The sequence below is a fragment of the Polyergus mexicanus genome, unplaced genomic scaffold (assembly GCF_030449975.1).
Source record: "Polyergus mexicanus isolate NDT 795.1 unplaced genomic scaffold, iyPolMexi1.0 SCAF_5, whole genome shotgun sequence".
Taxonomy (NCBI): Eukaryota; Metazoa; Arthropoda; class Insecta; order Hymenoptera; family Formicidae; genus Polyergus; species Polyergus mexicanus.
In genome coordinates, this window is record NW_027223325.1 from 10,991,852 (window position 1) to 11,009,735 (window position 17,884).

A 17,884-nucleotide genomic window follows, 5' to 3' on the forward strand; every position below is an offset into this window, starting at 1 on the left:
TTAGATATAATATATGTTTTCATATTTGATAACTTATTTAGGAAGGCAGTCTATTTTCTCATACATGTCGAGATTCATTTTCGTTATTTAACTATCACGATAGATATCATGCAATTTTATATAATTATTACAACTAACTATTTACCGTTCGCTTCGAATGATTCAAATTTATTTCAACATCATATACATTATATCTCAATTTGATTTTGCCATTTGCGTTATTACCTTATGAGTTTGAATTAGTTTCTAATGTTTACAATTTCTCTCTTACTGTCTAAAATACGACGTATCGGCGCTAATATCTTTGTTCCTTAATGTTCCCTCAACAAAAATTCGACGAGTAAAATATTCGAATAGTTCGGTCCCCTTTTTTCACACATCGTGGTAGGATTAAATCAGAGCTGAGAATTCAATTTTCGGATCAATTTTCAATTGTAACTAGTACCCATTGCCCCCTCTCGCTAGAGAATAGTGTTCTTTTAATAAAATCTGGGGGAGATAGAGTGGGTATCGACTATACGAAAATTGGCCCGAAACTTTCCAGTTCTGAATTAAATGAACGCAGAAATAATCGAATCGCCAATTCGAGATGTAACGATTGTCCGCGAGAATAAATTCCACATCCAGAGACAATCCTCTCGAAGAAACGATTCGAGTCGATTTATCTGTTTGATGCATAAATCGATAAATAGTTTACGATCCGCGCCAATTTTCTCGCCTCGATACTTTTTACGCGATCGGTCTTTTGCTATCCGAAGATAATCGTTAGATTATCAGGTAAACGATTTGGTGAATTCGTTCGATATCATAATTGATATGTGTAATTTAATCGAACATACAATCTCTCTCGCATTATACTTATTGTTAGATTTTAGGAGAAGAACGAGATATACATTGTAATCATTTCCGTGCATGATTCACAGCTGATGGCTGTCTTTTCGCAATGTTTATATAAAATAGTCGCTCTATTGTATACAAGTATAGTTTTCTAATCTAATTTACATATACGACAACTTAATCGAGTTACCATAAAACGCTCAAAATATCACATATCACTTTTTATAAACCTAATCATTAACGTAGGAAAGAATCAAAGGTGCACGATACTTGTAAGAAAGATTTATAAGAATAATACACGCTCGATAAGAGAGAGATGAGATATATAAGAAAATAACTTGTTTATTTTAAAATATCTCAAATATTTTTCGTATTATATTATTATACGTACGAGCGTAAATTACAATTGTATATGTATGTGTGTTGTAATGTTCTCAAAGTATTAATTGTTCTTTTTCTCCATGTTTTCTAGTGACATCTAATATCATATAAGTATAATTGTTAATCCAAAACGGTAATGCTTTATTTATGTGAATATACAAAAATATCCCAAGTTTGCATTATGTCTGGATTTATAATACGAAAATTAAAGCTCATCAATCTTTTGAGATAATCATTACATCTTAATAGAATTCCTACGATGTTTTATTTTTATCAAATAATGCCGATACTGTTTATAGAATTAAAATCACGATGTAACGATTGTATATTCTGTTATATATATTTCATATGCGGTAAATGTACGAATGTATACACAACACGCAAGTTTTGCGTACGTTCTGTATACATGTGTGTGTGTGTATGTGTGTATTATGTGCGCGCGTTTGTGTTTATATCTACGTATTGCTTTGTAAATAATCTCTAGTATCTATATATATATATATATATGTAGGATGCCCTACGCATAGAAGATCAGATGTCCTTCTAATAGCAATGACTAACCAATTTTGAATCGATTTTTCTTTACGTTAGCGAAAATATCAAAGGAGGTCATCATTTTTCGCAAATTTTTCCATCATATACCTTTAACTCGCGTAAGCCTCAGATATTAAAATTCTTTTTATTTCAATTAAAATTAACTAAAAAAATATAGTTTTGTTAATATTTTAATTCTACAAATTTTAGCTTGTGAAAAGTCCTTTCTTTTTAATCGTTTATAATTCGAAAATTATTGATATCTCGACATTTTCGCCAAGGAAAAATCCTTTTCGAATTGGCCGAAGAATTTGCTACTAGAGGAACATTCGATGATTTTGGGACATCCTGTATTGTATGCGAAACACGCATACTAGAAGAATATGTTGCGTGTGTGCCTATCGCGCATTATAAATAGATCGAGGTTGGTCCACTCACTTGTAAATATGCTAGGACATAATTGTTCCACAATATGCATCTACCGCTTTGACTTGACATAGACACATTGTTTTGACGATTCTATATATTTGAATGTAATATATTCGCGTCTAGATTTCTCATATAGAATTTAAAGATTTGGATTTGATTAATATTAACTAACTTTGATTACGAGTATGAGTATTTCGAGTCGAAATCTTTGATTAAAATTAACACAAGCGTTGAAGGAACTAAATGGAATAAATTGGGAGAATTGGCGCGTTAGCGCATAACGTAAGAAATATGATTTAGGGAGATTCAAATTAGATTTGGGACAATAGTTAATAGTAGGATTAATTAAAGGATTTTAGCGGACTTGAATGAAGGGATTCTCTTCCTTTCCCCCTATGATACTAGAGCGCCTTTTGTTCCGCGACTTGGAAATTTAGTATGGCAGCGAATTCTCAGAAGAGCATAGAAGAGCGTTCAAAAAAATGGGAGGAGTATCAAGTGCCACTAGAATTCTTGCTGAGAAGTGTAAAAAGTGAAGCTGAAATTCCCTCTTTTCTTTATCCTCGTGCTCATCCGTTCGTAATTCGTGTTCATTATGGTGCGACTTCCTAATAACTTTCGGCATTGGAGTCTCGAGCTCCTACACTTTGATTGTCACCAGCTATATGTTAGAAGTTTATTTCGAGGATATCTCTCAAGTAGGTAGATAGGTTTAGGCCTCGATTAGGCCTCGACGTGTTTTTCCGGCGTTATTGTTGACATTTTATCGTTATCTGCTATTTTTCATAAATCATGATTTAAAAAAGATGAGTATATATCAATGACGAATTAAAAAAAGAGATGGCAAAATTTTGAAAGATTACGATTAATAAACGCGCGTAATAATATCAAAAGTTTTACCCAGCAAAAATTATGATAAAAATAAAGACGTGATATATCAAAGTTTTGATAAGAGAGAATCGCAACTTTTTGAGTTCTATCGGGAATAAATTATTGCATAATTATATACAGAAAGACTTGTAGTACGAGATGCTTTACAAATGGACCTTTTTCTCTTGCGTTTACGAACCGAAGTGCCGTTAACGTCAACGTTATTTTACGAGATGTATAATCGGAATCATTGCAAAAGTATCGGCGTATAGTAATTATTTTCACATATAATCGAAAATATATGATCTTTTAATCAATAAAAACGAATTATACGTTAAACATAATTAGTGCTCGCGGCGCAGCACAAAAATCTAAAGCCGCTGCGGAAATAGGACGATTGTCGGTCTCTGTTGTTGCTCCATCGATGCATCCTTCGTGTTCCGTTGTTCCGATTGATTTTGTTTCCAATGCTATGAAGGGCCACAGGTTTCTCTGCGAAGAATCAGAGAGAGAATCTTATATTTTTAGATAGTCGTTATTTTATCGCGGCCTGTATGCCTTTGCCTAAAGAAGTATGCAAAAGTCTTAAACTTTTAAAATTTTTCGCAGATTTAAATAAAAAAAATATTATAACATAAAAAATATAATATAATAAGAATCACAACGATATTATATAAGAGCCGTACCTTTTTTTATATATATATAAAAAAAAAGATAGATATAACATGTTTCAAATCTTGAAGAAATATGCGAGGAACGAAGAGAAAGGGATCACTTTTTCTTCCTTTAGCTACTGTATTGAGAGGACGATTTAATTCCAACGCGACGATCACTATAAATTGCAATACCATCGACGGAATTTTCTCGGATAACACCTGTCGGTCGCGACAGTAATATTGAAATTCCGCGTGAGATTGAAAGCCTACAAGGATAATATCTCGCGAGGTTTGACGTAACTCACGAGAGAATATCGACGCTCATATTAATTCTAAATAGCGGATGTAAGATATTCCGCTTATTGTTATCTCATCGACTATATTTATCTTTTAAAATATTTATTATGAAATTAATTTCGCTTCTCATGGAAAAATTCGATTGTCGGAATACACGGAATGTGTTCAAGTATGTCGTTGAAACGAAATAACGCGTAATCACAGAAATTTAATAAATTAATAAAAATTTATTACAGATGATAATTGAGAACATTCTTCACTGTGGGAAAGCGTGAAAAATTTCGGACCATTGATGAACAATGTGCAACGAACCTGCTCAGTTTTGCGTCAGAGAAAAATTGAATTGTGTAGCCTTAACGAAGAATATTGCGTTAACTGGTATCGGATTAATTCAACGTAGCTGTGTTACGGAACGACCGATGGGAATAGTCAGGTAAGAGGCGTGCGACAATTCCGCTTCTTGGCATCGCGTTTCTGTCTAATTAACGGAAGTTATTCGTTGAATTCTCATTCCTGAGCGACGGCGGGATTGTTTCGCGAATATTGTACGCGATATTTGCAAATCCATCTCACAAAATATATCGCTCGCCGAGTGATCCTCCGTTCGCGGAAACTCAGCACTCTTTATGTCGCGGATATGCTTCTCGGAGCACGATTCTCTCAGACGGTTGACCGCGTTTTTTTTTCTTACGTTTTTCCGCTTTCCGGGATCTTCGTTATCTCCCGCGAACGAAAACCCGATTTTGCCCGACTCGTGACCTCGACCCGTATCACGTTTCGTGTCAAACGCTGCTGCTTTTCCTTTCGATAATCGAGCCGTGTCCGCGCGGTCTCGTCGCGCCATTTGACGTGTATCCCTTGCCTGCCGCGCCTCGGAAGCTGGGTTGCACAATCCCGACCTTGTGCGCACCCTCCGACTATTAATTACTAATTTAGCCGCGAATACGTTCGCAAAATAATGTTACCTCTCTTACCACGACGCGCATCAAGATCGATTAAAATTTAATCCCATCAAGCCAAAATCATTATGCGACCCAAATCAAAAAGAGCAATTGTATTTCCAGATCTGTTTTTGTCGGGAAATCATCTGCATTGCAGCATTCTTATCGACTAATTTGATGAAAAGGAAATATTGTTAGGCAGATCAAACATTTTTCATGTGTATTAACAAAATTTTAACGAACAAAATTTCATTCTGTTTTAAATATGCATATATTTTAATGCTTTATTTACACTTTGATTCATTGAAAAATTATTCAATTTTCGGTGAGCAGTTCATTCTTTTGTTTTAGTTGATTTCATGTTTATTATTGGCCAAAAGATTTTTGCCTAATAATACAATTTTAATTGCAACACTTAACAAACTAAAATTTTCTATATCAAAAATATGACGCGTCCTTTTGACGATAAAAAATGTACAACATTGTTTTCAGCCATTGACATATTTGCAACTCGAATACAGATGAGCAAGATATGAAAACGTTTATCGCGCGATATTGTTTCCATAAATCCTGGATTGCATGTGTCATACGTGCTTCTCCTTCTCTCATATTCGTTTTAATCTGCTTCGTACACATATAATAAATGTAGATCGCGCGCTTCCAATCTTTATCGTAAACGCGACAAATTTTACGTGCAAATTTTAAAAGGAGAGATATTTTTTCACTTTAATTTTTTTACACTGGTATTTAATTTACTTTAATTTTTGCATTAGAAAAAAAGGCAACAGTGGTCATAGCTCTCCTCATCTCAATCGTGCGCAACGATTGATCGTAATGATTTTTTTTTTTTTTTCGTTTTGCCCGAAATTTTTACGTTCTTGTTCGAGATAAGATATCGACTGCTATGTATTAGGGGAGATTTCTCAGCGATTGTATCTCACATTTTCGTTGAATATCACATTTATTTGTCATTATTACGAGAACATTTAGATTTAAAGCGCTTAGAGGATATTTCGGATCCGAATGTCATTAATTATATTACGATTATCTCGAATATAAAATCGTGTTATTGTTCCCCGTCACATTGATTTATGAAAGAGAAAGAGCGGAGTTTAATTTGTGCTCAAACCATCTCTTGGTCTCATCCATTTCGCTTTCTCTCTCACCCGCTTCCCTTCCTCCATCCTCTCGTTTCGCGCTAAAGTCAACTGCCGGCAGCACAATGGAAGGCAATATTTATCGAACAAGCGGGCGAGATTGTTTTACGAACGGCAGTCTAGATTTGTTGACCGACGAGCAGTATTTTTCCTTCCTTCTCCCTATTCTCTCTCCTTCTCGCTCTCCTCGCATTTTTGCCCTCTGGCATTTGCCATTTTCGCTCGTCACGCTTTCTTCATGGATCGCGGGGGATGCAGGTCAGACAAACGGATTTTGCAGAATGAATCGCCCTTGACCCGTATATTATCTAAGGTCGGACGGGGCGTTCTCTCTCGCGTCCACTATTGACGCGATCCTACGTTGTCCCGTGCACGCATTAATGACATCCTCGCAAAATCTATAATTTCTCTTTCGTTCTGCATATTATTATAGCGATCTACTATATTATTTCGTATCTCATTTCGTGTCTCGTTTCAAGATCAAGCCAAGTCTTTCCAATCTATTTATTTCATCTATACATTTTTTTTCTATTATTAGCATACTTCTCGCAACATCGTTGGGCGAATAAAAGTCGACATTTATCCAATTTTGGAAAGCGTGAATAAAAAGAGCAGAGAGATGAAAGAATAGTTATAAATCCCATTTTTGCTATGTAAATTGCCTACGTGTATATGTGTATGTGTTATGAGATAAATTTGCCTTGTAAGAGCCGCGATTGATACATTTGTGAGGAAAATTATTATTGGCTAGGCAAAGGCCTCGAGATACGAGCAAAATGATATCGGCGAAATTGTACCCGTGTCAGCTTCGGATTGAGGCATGAATTCTTGTAGCTCCGATATCAGCTGACCGATCTCTTCCGAGTCCTTTCGGATGCTGCAGAGCTCCTCCTCGTTGAAATCCGGCCTGATCTGTTTGCATAGGAGGATCTGCGAGACCACATTGCCGATATACGAGGGACCAGCGCGGCTCTCTGTAACGCGATAACGAAAACTGTGTCGTTAAATTTTGACGACGTCATTTAATTCCCTCGACGTCTCCTTCTTCGAATACGCGAAATATTTAGAGCGAAATAGAACTTGGGGGGGAATAATAATTACGGTGTTTTATTATAATGATAACATGCGATGTTCTGTATAGCGTGGCTTTAATATAAAAGTGCATTATATTTCTCATTTTTTTTTCCGCGAGATTTAAAAAAGTCTGTATAAACTCTAGCACGTGGAGTCGAGGGGGAAATAAACGAGCACTCGGAGTAACTTGTAGCGCTAATATCAAGGAAATAGTTGTAAATTATCCGAGGTAAAAGTTTTGCTTTCTTAAAGGAGATAGCTTATATTATCGTAATTTACTCGTAGTTGGCAAACAGGTATACAAGAACATTTGATTTAACGCGATAAGACTCGTATAAAAGTTATTATTATTTATCTCGGTCTATCGTGAAGCAAATTGAATTTGGCCCTCTGTGTCCCGATTGTAAGAAATGATACATGGTTAGAAATTATCGAATGCATAGTGGCATTCAATACAACTGTACGCGATAGTTTTGACAGTCACGATCCCCCTATGAAATACATGCCGTAAATCAATCTATTCGGTCCTTGGCTCAAAGCGGCCGCAGAAATTGATTTAATGTTACGCTTCGCAAACCGATAACGTGTGACTCGATTCCAACTATACCTTTATACGTTCTAAAGACATTTGAAACAAGTTTCTCGTGTTTAAGGTTACAATTAAAAGTATAGGGAACAAACAAATGATGTAAATCAAACTTTGCTTTGATCGATATAAATACTCACTTATTTCTTGAAATTAAAGTCACCAAGTTGTAACAATTTATAAAAAGAGTTGTACAAAATGCTCTGGTATTTCTGTTTGTATTTTCTTTTGTATTTGCTTTGAGAAATTTCAAGATGATTATATTATACCTAAGAAAAACATTTATATAACGCGCATGACTTACCATAATATCCGGACATATCCATAGGTATGATTCGTATAAGATTCTTGCTCTTGTGTAGTTCGCGTAGAAATAGTTGTACCACGTAAAATAATAGCACTAAATTTGGACTGTCCACCGGTATTCCAACGTCCATAGCGCTGTAATCAAATATATATAATATATTTCCAAAAAATTCTCAGACACGTCTGAGAATAGAAACAATTTATACGATTTATACGAGACGTATAAATCAAATGTAATTTTATTGCAATTTCTAAATCTTATTTGGAATAATAATGAAGGATAGGGGAGAGCATTTTTTTTTTTACGGAATGTAGTACCGGAATCGACAAGAAGAATTAAACGAGAGATAGTAAAACTACGAGAGATCACGTTACCCAGCGAGAATAAATAGCGTTGCACATCGAGAGATACGCATTGCTTTAACGACTTCCTTTCGCGTCGGGGATGAAATTTTAATAGAAAATTCATAAATCCGATTTCCTTCGTACGCGATGCGCGATTTGCCGAATTAATTACATTAAAAACATAATTATTGTTGTTTAAACGTAAGGACTACCGCAATGTACCACTGCTGGCCTCAACGCGCGCATCTTTCGCAAACGTGTTCAAGTGTTTACGTGTCATCATGAGTGACACTTCTCCTCCGCTCTGGTCGCGTATATCTTTCCCTCGTTTTTTCTTTTCGCTGATATTTGCGACCGTGGTGAATAAAAACGTCACGGCATTAACGACGCGCTCGCGTTATACATATACGTAAGAATTTTTAAGGACGTCGGAATGAGACTTCCCATTCGGGTGATCCCGCTAGTGCGGGCGATTCTTAGCTCTGATGATGTATTATTTTAGACGGAGGCATAAACGAGCGATAAATGTATGTCGAGCGAATATTACATCTTTCCGCGAATTTTTTTTTTTTGTTTATTAATAAATATGTTACTTTAAATTTCTAAAGTAATATCTTGGCAAAGTAATAGTACGCCGCAAAACATAATCCGATAACGCCGACCCGTGGCATAAGAAGATGGCCGGTAAAAGGCCACAGGAAAATCAAGTACTCTGATTAACTCGTTTTACGTCAATTACCGCATCGGTCCAGCATTGAACGTACTCCTTGTGCAGAAACCATTTCGGTTGGCTTCCGATTAATGAGATTCCAATTAACGCGCGAAATAGATTGGCGCGACCGAAGGCAACCGACCTCAATCTATAAGCATATTCGCGGCCGCTTCTTATCTTCTTACTAACGATAAGACGAATGATCTTCCGCGATTTCTTTTTTTCTTCTTACATTAGCTATTAAATTCTTTATATTCTTTATCCCGTATTACAATATGTACTCCTTGGCCGTATATTGTATAGGTGAGGAGAGAGAAAGAGAGAGAGAAAGTTTTATATTATAATGAGAAATGCAAAAAGGGAAATATAACACAAAATGAGTCTCCTTTTGCTCGCTCTCGTTTTGTGGCGGCAATAAACTACGTAGTAAGAGTTCGGATTTCAATATGTCGGAATTTAAATTCCTTCGCAAACAAACTCTCGTCTGGTTTATATAGTTTTTCCCTTCCCCTTTCGTATAGCCCCCCCTCCCCTCCCCCCCCCTGCCACTACCGTATAACTATTTGCACCCGAAGGAAAGAGAGCTATCGATTTCACAGATTAGTTCCTCGGAGAAAGTTAAGGGAGCTAAGTCAAGGGTAGGAGGAGATTTCGTAAAAAACGCCACTTGCAATTACAGATTCTTCTTCCCTACTTTTTCTTTGCTTTCTCTCTTTTTTTTTTTTTTTCCCCCTTTCCTTCTCTCTCCCATCCTCGTTCAGTCGCCTTTGAATAATTCCTTCCGGAGCTTTGCACATCTTAATAAAAACCTAAATGTTTTACGACTCCTTGTGTTTTTTTTTTTCAACATTTTTTTTTCTACATCCTCACTGTCTGAACAAACGAGTGTATGACATTGTATACATATGAACATTAAGCATCTATTGTTAAATATATGATTCAGCATAAGACATTATTGAGATAAACATGTTACATTATATTCTCACATTGTCAAACAATTATTTCGACAAGCTTAATCGCCAAATTATCTTAATACGAAAATAAAGAATTGCCAAGCTGTGTGAGATGCGAGAATAAACGCCAGAATAATCTCATTTTCTTCATTAATTTATACACTGAGTTTCTCCTCGATTAAAACTTGACGCGAAAGTTGATTAATTATCTTAATATTATTTATTGAGCTTGTAGCTGTAAATATATACGTGTCTGAAGAATGTAAAGGCTTAATGCCGGAAATTATGTAAAATATCTGGTATATTGAATTCTGCAGAGCGAAAATAATTATTTGCCGCGAAATTGAATTGTAGCGCTTAAATATGAGATACCGAGCGTGCAACGGGATTTTCAATGAGCAACACATTTAATTAGATAGCCGTGTCGAACAGTTATCGCACGTGCCGCATATGTGCATACGCATTATTTTATTTACTTCGCTTAAACCGGATCATCCGTGCGGCCGTTACGGAACGATAATTATCGCAACCCCCTTCCGCTTCTCGTTCCGATGCTGTTTATCTCCAGTTAGAGCCCGGAATAATGTTACTACGTGACCAGCATTCGCATTTCCTCCTCGTTTGATTACGTTAATAGCACCTGCCGCGGCAACACAACGAGGTTCGATTGTTCGCACAAATTACTTTATCGTTGTATGTGAATCGTGTTTATTAATTATTCCTAAAACGTTCGTCTCTATTATTATTGTGTTTCTCAGATTTTCCTTTTATTTTGTGTTTTAAAATATTAGTGAAAGAGAGAGAGAGGAAAAGAGGAATCTTAGAATGTAATAAACTTTTTTATTCGTTTGTCGATGTTACATATTCACGTGCAGTCTTTTCGAAGCGCGAAGTATAACAATCAATCGATTGCCTTTACATGTATATTCAATCACATATTACGTACACATCGTCCGATTTACGTTTTCGCTCAACGAGTATTTCGTGCGCCCCGAAACATGCAACACTGCATCGATTATGCAAAATACACGCCGATGTTTTATTCGCGCGACGTTTTTTTCACAGATCAAAAGAATAGTCGTTCACCGCCTATATTATTAATCTGCGATTTTATGAAAGGGACTCTCTAACTTTTGTTAGTGCTTCTTCAGTTTCAAATACGATTGCACGCGAGTCTTGCGACTATTGTATACGTCAAGATGCGGAAATTGTACAGTATCTGCGTGCATCTCGGAACTCTTTATGACGATTAAATTATTCACGAGAGATCGTCCCGCAAGAGGATAACATGTACATACATTTGCATATGTGCTCGATTGTATTGTCTCGGCTGGATTTAAAACGATTCTCCTCTTTCTTTCGCTTCGTGTGAAATTTACGTTTTTCTCTTTTATATAATTTTTTACATAATTTTCAATATTATTTTATTTAATTTGAAAAATATACTTCAGAGTTATTGCGTTTTCAAGCGTCGTTTATTCGTTATTATCGTATTTTATTGGCAAATTCGTCACAAGTATCTTGTCAAGTACCGTGTCGTCGCTCGAGTTCGGTTTCGAGAGTGTATCAAGCGCGTTCGCAAAGTCGGGTATTTTAAATTGCAAACGTTTCAATTTCCGCGGGACTGTGAAACGCATAAAGAGACGCTGGGAATACGTCGCGCGTACTCTCGCACGTTCGTTCTTGCTGCATGCAAGTTACAAGTCGCGCAAACGACACGAAAACACAAACAAAGAGAAACACAATACTCCCGGCATTAATACTTGATCGACGTCGTAAGCTCCGGCTCTCGAGACCTAGCAAACTTTCCCCGAGCGAGTACTACCGCGACCTGGATCAAGCGAGATTGACGAGGCAGAGCCGCACGACTTGCATATATTTGACTTTACGTAAATCCTCGCGTTACGAACGTTACGACAACGTTCTAACAAGCATGAGATGTCCTTCGCGAATCGCTGTAAAATCGAAATTGTGTAATTAGATTCGACGAAAGTTGAACATTAAAAAAAAAAAAATTAATATTGTGGAAAACGATGATATAAGTAATGGGATTGTTTACGAGAGATAAACGAAACGATTAAATCTGTCGATCGAGATTGCATCGCGGAAATACATTTTATTAGATTCTTATCGACGAAGATGATCACAAAGTCGATCAAAAGTTCTGGACGACGACGGAAATGCTGCGGCGATAAAGGGCACCCCGTGGCGTGCCCGATAAACTTACGGAATGAAAGTTATTGAAGAGGTGACGGTGAAGTGCGGGCCGAATGAAACGACACGTGACGCTTTTCTCATGATTCTTGAAGCGTTCAGTCGATCCGTGGCATCTATCTATGACCTGCATTGTGCGACGGGATGACGGAAGCGATGGATAAGAAATCGAGGAAAAGTTTCTCTCTCTCTCTCTCTCTCTCTCTTTCTTCCTTCCTTCCTTTCTTTCGTCGTCGCAAACTAGCTTCGAATCCGGAGTTTAGGACGGCGGAACCTTGTCCTATATTTTCGACGTCGGTCTCGTTAATCTCACGGTTTACATTCGTGCTCCTTTTCTTCGTCATTCCGGCGCGGTCGTTGCATAGGTCAAAGGACCGTTCTCGTTATTATTGCCGGAAAAATTGCAGGCCTCGACCCTCGCAAAAGTATTGGTATAAGGGGAGAAATCGCGCGAAGGGAAACGAATATACGATCGAGTGCGCGTTAATTTCCTTATTCACTTAGACGCGTAATAAATGTATACAGTCCATTTCCCGAACGAATTAACGCGTTGATCGAGCACGAATGGTTTGAATCTAGAATCGCTTGTTTGATGTATTAAATCGAATTAATAGGTTCGAGTATACGTGCACTAACGAGATATTATCCTCATACACAAAATTCACGAGTAACATCGCAAATTCTCATACTTGCGAGATCGTTGTTCGATCTTTGAGACGATTTTGATTAATTGGGCTTGTTCCTAAATTAAAATTTAAAAACTCACCTCTGCACATGCGGCAGTACCAGCTGTGAGGTGCTCTTGCAAGCCTCCACGCAATTACGACGTAGCCTTCGTATTTTTTCTCGTAGTTCCGGACAATCGCGCGGTTGTCCGATATTAATGAGTAAATCCCGAAATTGCGCTACCTGGCTGTTTATGTCCTGGATTTGCTGAAACGCATGAAAAGCGAAACCAGCAGTCGGTTATCCATCGATTGTCCGAATAGGGAATACGCGGAAATAGCGTCGGGCAAATACGTGCTTCGCGATGTACGAAATACAATACATGTATATTATATATTTCCATTATACATATGTTCCCTCTGTTACTGTTATATTTCTCTCTCGTTGAGCAATTTTAGTTGGTTTACGTTTGTCCAAATGTATATGTACGCGTAATAATATATCTGCAGAAATCGCCGTATAATTCGACATTCGAAGAGTATTATTAAATAATTGAAAACGACAGAGATAATGACTGTATTGTTTATAGTTTATAAATCGATTGCATGAGTCGAATAATTATTATTCGCCCGATATGATTTACGACTGAATAGAACTGGATAATTAAAAAATAACGCCGCGTTAATCACTCCCAGCCTCAATCGCTATTATTCGTAACAAAGTCTGATTGTTCAGGCAATCTATTGACCGTGAAAATTTTAGCATTAAATATCTATAACGTATCTTTTGTAAAAAGATAAAACGGAAAGAGGTAACAAATGGCGGGGGATCTTTAAAAGCGACATCGACGAGACTCCCTGCCCAGCAGATTAATAAGATTTCGACGTCGCGATGACATGAAAAATTCATTGCGAGCCGATTACGTTGAGAGAGCTCGTTAAAGTTACATCAGCGAAAGAGGTTTGTCGCCGCGACCGCGACTTGCGTTAAGATTACAATTCACTTACCAGGAACACCGTCTTATCGGTTTTCTCGGGCTTGTCGCATTTATCGTCGTGATGTCTGCTGGTCGATGGTGTCGGGGAATCCGTCATCATCTGATCTTGTTACGGACAACTCGCTCGCCAATGATCATCACTCGACGCAACGATGATGATACCCGCGAGCATCTCCGATCCGCGACGCGTAGCGAGGCCACGCGGGACGCATACCGATCGACCGGAAGTCAATCTCGAGTTACGCTACAAAGGTGCGATGGATGCACCGATATTAATCGCCGCCGCAGTCGCAAAGTGTACTTGGCGCGCATTCCCGCCACGTTTTTTTCTTTCTTTTTTTGTGCCGCGCGCTGGTTATTTTTACGCGATCAATCTCGCTTAAAGCTGGCTGATAATAGGCTTATCGTTTTCTCGGCAGTAGTATAGTCATCTCTCGGGCATCGGAGCGGTGCGGTCGCCGCAGCATACTCGACCTTTTCCCCTCGCGTGCTTTTTCAAAGGCCTGTGCGACATATTCTAATCGAATATAGCGTTAATGTAAGATTATCAACATTAACGCCTTTTTTTTTCCGTTAAACCTTGCACGAATCGACGATATTTTTCGTAAAATCGAATCGCTAATCTCGGGAGAGAGTGGATCTCGGCGATGAGATTTGTCGCCGATATCGAATTGTACGGAAGATTTCTATAACGAGATGAATATTACGTATAAATTGCAATTCGGATTACCCGCTGAGGTTGCGACTGTATCTCTCGTCGAAAACGTTCTGATTAAATCTGATGTGTCGGGAGGCACGTCGAAGATCCGCGTGTCACGCGAGCGGGGGAATTTTTGCGAGCGGAATTTAGGTTTACGCGGTGATCCGTAACGATTGACGACGTCGCGCGACAAAATCCCGTCGCGTCCTCATCATCATCTCGCGATGCCCCGCAGTTAGATGGACGATGTCATGGAATTCTCGCACGCTCTCTCTCCTCTTACGGCTCCTCTCTCACTTACAAAGCACCGAGAGCTTTCAACGGCGAGGGCGAGGTGATGACTATATGTACCGTAGCAACACACGCGACAGACTAAAACGTGGGTTTCGCCCTCGAGCTCTTTCACTGCCGCGCGCCGCCCTGCGCCGAGCGCGCATGTCTGACTCGCGCTACGGCGTTCTACTGCGATCGTCTTCCGAGTTTCGCGCAACCCCCCCAAAAATAGGCAATATGTCCCTTTACTCGATACCGTTATTTTAACCGTAAAACAACGTGATTTTCGCTTATTCGTCGGATTTTGAACAAACTCGCTGTCACAAACTATGCGCGATAGTCCATTATTGTTCCATTATGGGACGAAAGCGATTTTCAAATATACCATTAAAAATCATTTCTCTTTTTTACAAAGCTAAATTTTTCGATAAATCGAAATTGAAAGTCGAAGAATTAATAACATTATTTCTTCGTTCGAAATTTGCATGATTTTTAATGACACACTATTTTTCATAGATCGATGAATTCATTTTAATAGCGGCTTTTTTTCATCAGAGGAACACGACCATCTTTAAAAATATAATTTAAAAAATAATTATTAATTTTAAAAATCGATTTTACAAATGACACGCGTGACGGACTCGGAACTATTTTTTATCATTTTTTAAAAATATAATGTGTATTGAATTCTGTTATTTACATTAGTTTGACCGCGTATGTTTTTTTTTTTTTTTTTTTTTTTTTTTTTTTTTTTTTTTTTTTTGAGAAGATTCAAAGGCAATATTTTTGCGTGAAATTACAATTTTATTAAACAATGTATTGATTGTTATGTATGATTATATTCCGCCATCTATCGGGCAGCTTCATTTTCCCGTTCTTAAAAAACTGGATTAAGTGCAAAGAATAATGTTCTAGTTTTAACGTGCACAAAGCATCCTATGCATTACGGGACCTGCAACATACTTTTAGCCAAGAAATATATACAATACTATTGGAGCGTGTTTTGCGTTTCGTCGAGCCACTTTACGTGAAGCGTGTAGCTACATACTCTTCGTATGCCATAAAGGTATATCGGTATAATGCAATTTCGATACCTTAATTGACGTCGTTGCATCTCGATAATGTTGCACGTCGACGATATTTTCGCGCAAAACGCGTACCGCAAAACCAACTTTTCTATTTTGCCTCGTTAAACTTTCGGCGACATTATTACCCTCCAAGTTAGAACTCAAAAATTTAAGTCAAGTTACAACCTTTACAAATTAAAACTCGAGTAAATTCACGTAATTTTTGCAGCGCGTACCACTGAGTATGCTACATGTGACTTTATCGCGTATATGATTGTAAAAAAGTCTTTGAAGTTCTCGAAAAGTTCTTCCATCATTTCTTACGGCAACTGTCTGGCTTCAGACACGTTAAAAGAAAATTTAATTTTGAACAGTACTACAATATATTCGAAATACTAGTCAGAAATATGGATCGGTAAAATCCTATTAGAAATGCATAAATCTTAATATTATCCTTATAAAGAATATATATATAATTTTTATGCAGAGACAAATTTAAATGCGCAAGAAAATAACAATATTATATGAATAATAATTGAAAAAAATTGCACCAAAAATAATAAAAATGTATGAAATTTCCATTATTTTTTATACATTTTTACATTTATTATTTACGTAATTTATTTATTTATTTTTTTTTTTTTTTACAATGTACGCAGCCTCTCTTTTGCTACAGCGATAACAATTCAGCTGCAGTTCTATTAACTGCGGTAAACCCTTGCATCTACGTGTTGCGTTGTATTCTCGGTACACGACACGCATTCAGTATTGAATCATGGAGCGTGTGCACGCGACGGTATCCATATCTGCATTATACAATTATACAAATTGACAACAGGCAGTTACTGGTGAGAATTGTCGCCGTCACTCGCAGCTGCACGATTGCCGAATTATTCGATTATTATGCGAGATCGTTGGACCTTGCTAATATCGAATTTAATCCGCGCTAGTGCAAATACTGCGTGCATAGTAATGCGATATCGTTTTTTTTTTTTTTTTTTTTTCCCCGGTCGGAAACATATAATCGCAGCGAAATCGGTGAAAACTTGCTCGGCAAATCGTTTGTCAAGCGATTCTGTTTGTGACACTGTTTTCTTGTCCATTACACTTTTTATCTACTCGTTCTTCCTCAGATTCTTCTTAGACATCCTCGTCTCGCATTTCTCCATTCACCCTTACAGTGAAATCGGTGAAAACTTGCTCGGCAAATCGTTTGTCAAGCGATTCTGTTTGTGACACTGTTTTCTTGTCCATTACACTTTTTATCTACTCGTTCTTCCTCAGATTCTTCTTAGACATCCTCGTCTCGCATTTCTCCATTCACCCTTACAGCTCGTCAACTTTTACGAGCTTCGCGTCACCTTTTTCTTATATCGTCGTTCGTTCGTGTGACAGATTGTAGGGTGAGCCAGAGCGATCGATTGTCTTAATAGAAATTAAATTAAGACTTACCCCTCCTTCCCTTTGTCTCGAGATACTTAATGCTGAAAATAAAAAGTTTGCGAAACAAACGACACAGCCCCTGTCATAAATTTTCCGCCGATACTTGCTTACAAATCCGTTATGTAAAATTCGTGGAGGCGGTAGATCTTCGATAGTAGATCCAGGACACGTTCTTGTCCAACGTATGGACGTTACGTGATACATGATCCGCGTATGTGTGGTTTAAAGTGGTTTCGCGGGTCTACGATTTTGCCGATACTGACGAAGCAATCCTTGAACAAATGATACAACCGTGACGATCGCAAAGCAAGCGTGATGCCTGATCGAATAAACTTTCCGCTTCTTGGCCAGTTCAATTGCTATGTAACGTGCATCCAAAAACGATCGAAATTTCGTAAAAAATTGAGAGACTTTCTAAGAATCGCGGGCATAATGGATGCTTTTCA

The 17,884-nt window shown here is 37.7% G+C and overlaps 2 protein-coding genes across 3 annotated transcripts in view; one reads left to right on the forward strand and one right to left on the reverse strand.

Moving 5' to 3' along the window:
- LOC138933534 (limbic system-associated membrane protein) overlaps positions 1 to 17,884 on the forward strand; it is a 34,338-nt gene that overhangs the window by 1,676 nt on the left and 14,778 nt on the right. Inside the window, exon 1 of one of the 2 annotated variants that reach the window (XM_070296318.1) lies at positions 4,241 to 4,437. The exons of the other annotated variant lie outside the window; for it this stretch is intronic. The gene's annotated coding sequence lies outside the window, so the exon portion shown is untranslated. Of the gene's footprint in view, positions 1 to 4,240; positions 4,438 to 17,884 lie in introns of those variants that run through there. 2 annotated transcript variants of the gene reach the window in all.
- On the reverse strand, positions 110 to 15,037 carry Dcma (decima). Its single transcript, XM_070296332.1, has 5 exons — positions 13,966 to 15,037; positions 13,059 to 13,225; positions 8,067 to 8,203; positions 6,900 to 7,076; positions 110 to 3,543 (listed from the first exon to the last, which is right to left on the reverse strand). Exons 1-5 carry the CDS (start codon positions 14,053 to 14,055, stop codon positions 3,386 to 3,388), a joined length of 729 nt encoding a protein of 242 aa, XP_070152433.1. The 5' UTR covers positions 14,056 to 15,037; the 3' UTR covers positions 110 to 3,385.